Source organism: Papaver somniferum, chromosome 11 (genome assembly GCF_003573695.1).
Source record: "Papaver somniferum cultivar HN1 chromosome 11, ASM357369v1, whole genome shotgun sequence".
Taxonomy (NCBI): Eukaryota; Viridiplantae; Streptophyta; class Magnoliopsida; order Ranunculales; family Papaveraceae; genus Papaver; species Papaver somniferum.
This window is the reverse complement of record NC_039368.1, coordinates 92,080,729-92,085,755: the sequence shown is the minus strand read 5'-3', so window position 1 is coordinate 92,085,755 and position 5,027 is coordinate 92,080,729. Positions and strand designations below refer to the sequence as shown.

Here is a 5,027-nt window from a genome sequence, read left to right as displayed (position 1 = left end):
TATGTACTCAAGGAAGCAAACTTTGTTGTTCCAACCTTTATGTAATGCAATGCATTGCAACGTGCGACTATTATTGTTCATTGACTTCATTCCAGTTTGCACCACTAGGCGCCCTCTAGTCAGGCAAAACCCATATCAAGACTAATAAGCCAGGTTATCACTTAAACGAAATTAGTAATATTACAAGTAGTATAAATGATTAGCCAGGATGACAAATTTACCCTTTACAAAGAGGAAACACGTGCACCTTTGTGATAAAAGTCTACGTTATAAGCTGGCATCTTCTCCATCTCCCGTCTTCTATAAATACTCTCCATCATTTGTTAACTTCCTCATCAATTTCATCACACGCAAACTTTTTATATATCCATTGAAGCGCAACTTAGCAGAAACAAAGCTATGGTCTTCAATATAACCTCCATTAAAGCAGCCTCTAATGGTGCATGGCAAGGAGATAACCCACTGAATTATGCTTTTCCTCTCTTGATCATCCAGACAACTTTAGTTTTACTTGTCAGTCGTTCTCTTGCTTTCCTTCTTAAACCTCTCCGACAACCGAAAGTCATCGCTGAGATAGTCGTAAGTATATCTAACCATCTCTTCTAGCTAAGAGTTTTCTTTACCGGTATACAACGTATGTCATTGATTCGATGAAGTCGTGGGGTAATTAATATTTTTTGTACTATTAAGGAGTATTATTTTAGTTTTATATATCTCTCTTTTTGTTGGCTTCCTAAAGATGTTTTTTATGTCTTTGTTAGGGTGGAATTCTATTGGGACCGTCGGCATTAGGAAGGAACAAAGAATACCTAGACCGAATATTTCCTCATTGGAGTGCGCCCATACTCGAAACAGTAGCAAGTATAGGACTACTATTCTTTCTATTTCTCGTAGGTTTGGAACTCGATCTGAATTCCATACGGCGAAGTGGTAAAAGCGCTTTTAGCATTGCAGCTGCTGGAATTTCACTACCATTCGTATGTGGAATCGGAGTAGCAGTTGTTCTTCGAAAAACTATCGATGGAGCTGAAGATGTTGGTTTTCCGCAGTTTGTAGTTTTTATGGGAGTAGCTTTATCAATCACAGCTTTTCCTGTGCTGGCTCGAATATTAGCCGAATTAAAATTATTAACAACTCGAGTTGGTGAAACAGCTATGGCTGCAGCAGCTTTCAACGACGTTGTGGCATGGGTGTTGCTAGCCTTAGCTGTAGCTCTAGCTGGTAACGGAGCCGAAGGTGGACCTAAAAAAAGTCCACTTGTCTCTGTATGGGTATTATTATCCGGTGCTGCTTTTGTTGTTTTCATGATGGTCGTAATTAGACCAGCTATGGCTTGGGTTGCTAGAAGATGTTCACCGGAACATGAAGGCGTGGATGAAGCTTATATCTGCTTGACTCTAGCCGGGGTTCTGGTATCGGGATTCATGACGGACTTAATCGGAATACATGCAATTTTCGGTGCATTTGTGTTCGGACTAGCAATACCAAAAGAAGGAGTATTTGCAGGAAGATTGATTGAAAGGATAGAAGATTTCGTTTCGGGTTTACTTTTACCACTGTATTTCGCGTCAAGTGGGTTAAAAACTGATGTTACTAAAATCCGTGGTGCTGCATCATGGGGATTATTAGCACTTGTTATTGCTGTTGCTTGTGCAGGGAAAATATTGGGTACATTTTCTGTAGCTCTGATGAATAAGATACCTGTTAGAGAAGCTTTAACACTTGGTTTGCTTATGAATACAAAAGGTTTGGTGGAGTTAATTGTCCTCAACATCGGCAAAGAAAAAAAGGTATGTATATTTTATTTATTTATTTTTGGCTTCATTTTTCGTTTTTTTTTTTTTTTGGTCTCCTCTTATCACGTCTAAAATTTATGTACATTCATTTTTATGAAACTTAAATCTAGTTTTAGTTGTACCAAACTCAGTCGTTGCATCACGGGAGATGTCTACTTTGTTCTTCTTTGGCTATAACGCTATATCTTTTGAAAAAACTATGAGAAATATACCGTGAAGACAACAATAACTTTTACCTTATCTTAGAATCTGTCATACTCGAAAATAGTCGGATTTTGACTTTTCAATCTTGGATTTATTTATCTTTTTGAAGCATATAAACAGCATACGTATCCCCGCGCAAGTTAGTTAGAAAATTATCTTCCTTTGTTTACTTAAAAAGATAATTTCTATAGTCTAGGTAAGGAGGATCTAACGCAACGTGTCGTGCTTGGGTATCCCAAGGTGTTGGGAAATTTCTAGGATACTGATTTTCTTTTCCTTATTTTAACTATTTCGGTCGTAACTATCAAAAAAAAAAAAAAAAAAAAAAAAGTTGATTCCTAGTAGATATTTTCTTATTTGAAAATTCAGATAATTTATATCCAAGTTAATTTCTATAACAAGGACGAAATCTAAAACCATTACGATATGATCGGTTTCTTTGTTCTTTCCCTTCTTTAACTTTGTGTATGAAAATCAAGCCTTGGAAAAATAGCTGACAGGTACATTTAATAGTGAGATTTTTATTTCTATAATGTAAGATTTCGGGTAACTCGTGAGATTCTTGTTTTCATAAGCCAATTTTTTAAAAGCTCTTTTCAATCGTACCATAAAATTAGTAGGGCACATGACCAATAGTGGGCCATGTTCATAAACGCTAATGGAATTTGATTTAATGGTCCTAATCAGTAGGTGGATTAAAATAGTCATCGCTGTAATATAAATTCATCGTCACTGTAATTTGCACTGCTGATTAATTAAATTCATATACTCAGGTCCTGAACGATGAGATATTTGCGATCTTAGTCCTAATGGCCCTATTCACCACATTCATGACAACGCCCACAGTTATGGCTGTTTACAAACCAGCGCGCGGAATATCTCCATATACTCGAAGAAAACTTCAATCTGAGTCGTCACCGACCTCGGCTTCTAAAGACAAAGTACTTCGTTTACTTGCTTGTGTTCATGGACCCGGGAACGTCCCTTCACTCATTAATCTCATTGAATCAACTCGCGCAACCAAGAAATCCCCACTTAAACTCTACGTCATGCACCTAGTTGAACTCACTGAGCGATCATCCGCAATCATAATGGTTCAACGCGCTCGTAAAAACGGATTTCCTCTCATTAACAGCAAGAAACAGAGAAAGGGCGAGTCACAGGACCGAGTTACTATCGCTTTCGAAGCATACGGTCAACTTGGCCGAGTCGATGTTCGGCCCATGACTGCCATATCAGCTTTGCCAACCATGCACGAGGATATTTGCCACGTGGCAGAAGAGAAGAGGGTTACGATGTTGATCTTGCCTTTCCACAAACAAGGTCACCGAGGGGAAGATGGTGACGTGGAGATGGAAAATGTGGGACCAGGTTGGAGAACTGTTAATCAAAGGGTTCTAAAAGACGCACCTTGTTCAGTTGCGGTGTTTGTGGACCGTGGATTAGGCAATGGGGCCCAACAAACACCAGGGCCTAATTCTTCATCTGTTAATGTTGCTCAAGGCGTTTGTGTAGTGTTTTTTGGCGGACCAGATGATCGTGAAGCCTTAGAATTTGGAGGACGAATGGCTGAACACCCTGGTGTAGCTGTAACGGTTGTACGATTTGTCGAAAAAGACGGAAACGAAAACAACGGCGTTATTCTAACGCCAACACCCGATAAATGTACAGATACAAATTACAGTTTCTCAACAGCTGTTATGGATCGTGAAAGAGAACTGGTATGTTTTCTTTTGGTTTTAGTTTACCTCCTAACCAGGTCTAATGACTAATTCTTCTTTATTTAAATTTGAAATAGGAGCTGGACGAGGTTGCCGTGGAAGAATTTCGAAAAAGATGGAATGGATTATCAACATACGTAGAGAAAAAAGCAAGTAATGTAGTAGAAAGTGTACTATCGATTGGAAAAAGCGGTGAATATGAATTAATAGTAGTGGGAAAAGGTCGATTTCCATCGACGATGGTAGCAAGTTTAGCAGAACATACAGCTGAACATGCAGAATTGGGACCAATCGGAGATATTTTAGCTTCATCAGGGGGTGTGAACTCATCAGTTTTAGTAATACAGCAGCATGACGTCGTTCATACTAATGAAGCTCCTGTCTCGAAGGTGTTTGTTAGTGATCAGCAAGAAGGCTCGACTAGCACTAGTTATACTGCATCTCCATTGAAAGAAAACCATGTCCCTTCTAATTTGGTGTGATTATGGTAGCAAATTAAATAAAATGTGTAAATGTAAATAATGGGGTTAACCAACGAACCGTGCTGTAGTATTAATTCAAGGTTCAATTGGTTGGTAAGGAACTGAAATCAGAAGTTCCTCTGCTTGTAAGATTTTATAAAGGATGAAAATAGTGTTTCTTTCGTCTTCCATTTTCAACCTTAGTCTGAATCAAAACCTTGAATGCTAGTATTTTCATTTTCCTCTTCCATACGAACTACAGAGTGATGTATACAACATTACTTTGTTGGGCAGATTCAAAGAACGCGAATGACGCCACACTAGAGAATCAAACATTTAAAACATTGGTGCAAATGAGGTACTAGATGAACCCATCAAATGGCAATTTGGTCCATACGTACTTACCAGTTTAAGATGGATATGGACATAGGAATTTATATATTTGAATAGCAGAAACTACCGATAATTCCTGATGTAAAATATATTACTCCCTCCGTTTTAAAGTAATAGGCTGACTTCATATGTAAATTGTACTAAAAATCAGCCTACTATTTTGAAACAGAGGGAGTATGTCACTTCGGTTTTTGTTGATTTGGTCCAATTACTCTAAGGTCCTTTTTTTTTAAATATATTAGTATTAGTTTGGTCCAAAAATTATTATTTTGTCGCAGGGTAAATATTAACCACACGGGAAGTCATCATTTTTTGAAATTGTGTTAGAACTATTCTTTTTGGTATCTTCTTAGTATTTGAGCAAAAAACTTAAAAGTAACATATTCCTCAAACTACAAGTTGTAATTCAACAAATTATATATCCTCGAAAAGCTCTTGACAGATCTGTACAA

General features: G+C 37.8%; 1 protein-coding gene across 1 annotated transcript; it reads left to right on the top strand.

Moving 5' to 3' along the window:
• The first annotated feature begins 353 nt into the window (after positions 1-353).
• LOC113322920 (cation/H(+) antiporter 20-like) lies at positions 354-4,377 on the top strand. Its single transcript, XM_026571106.1, has 4 exons — positions 354-579; positions 762-1,790; positions 2,774-3,721; positions 3,799-4,377. Exons 1-4 carry the CDS (start codon positions 400-402, stop codon positions 4,201-4,203), a joined length of 2,562 nt encoding a protein of 853 aa, XP_026426891.1. The 5' UTR covers positions 354-399; the 3' UTR covers positions 4,204-4,377.
• The last annotated feature ends 650 nt before the right edge of the window (positions 4,378-5,027 follow it).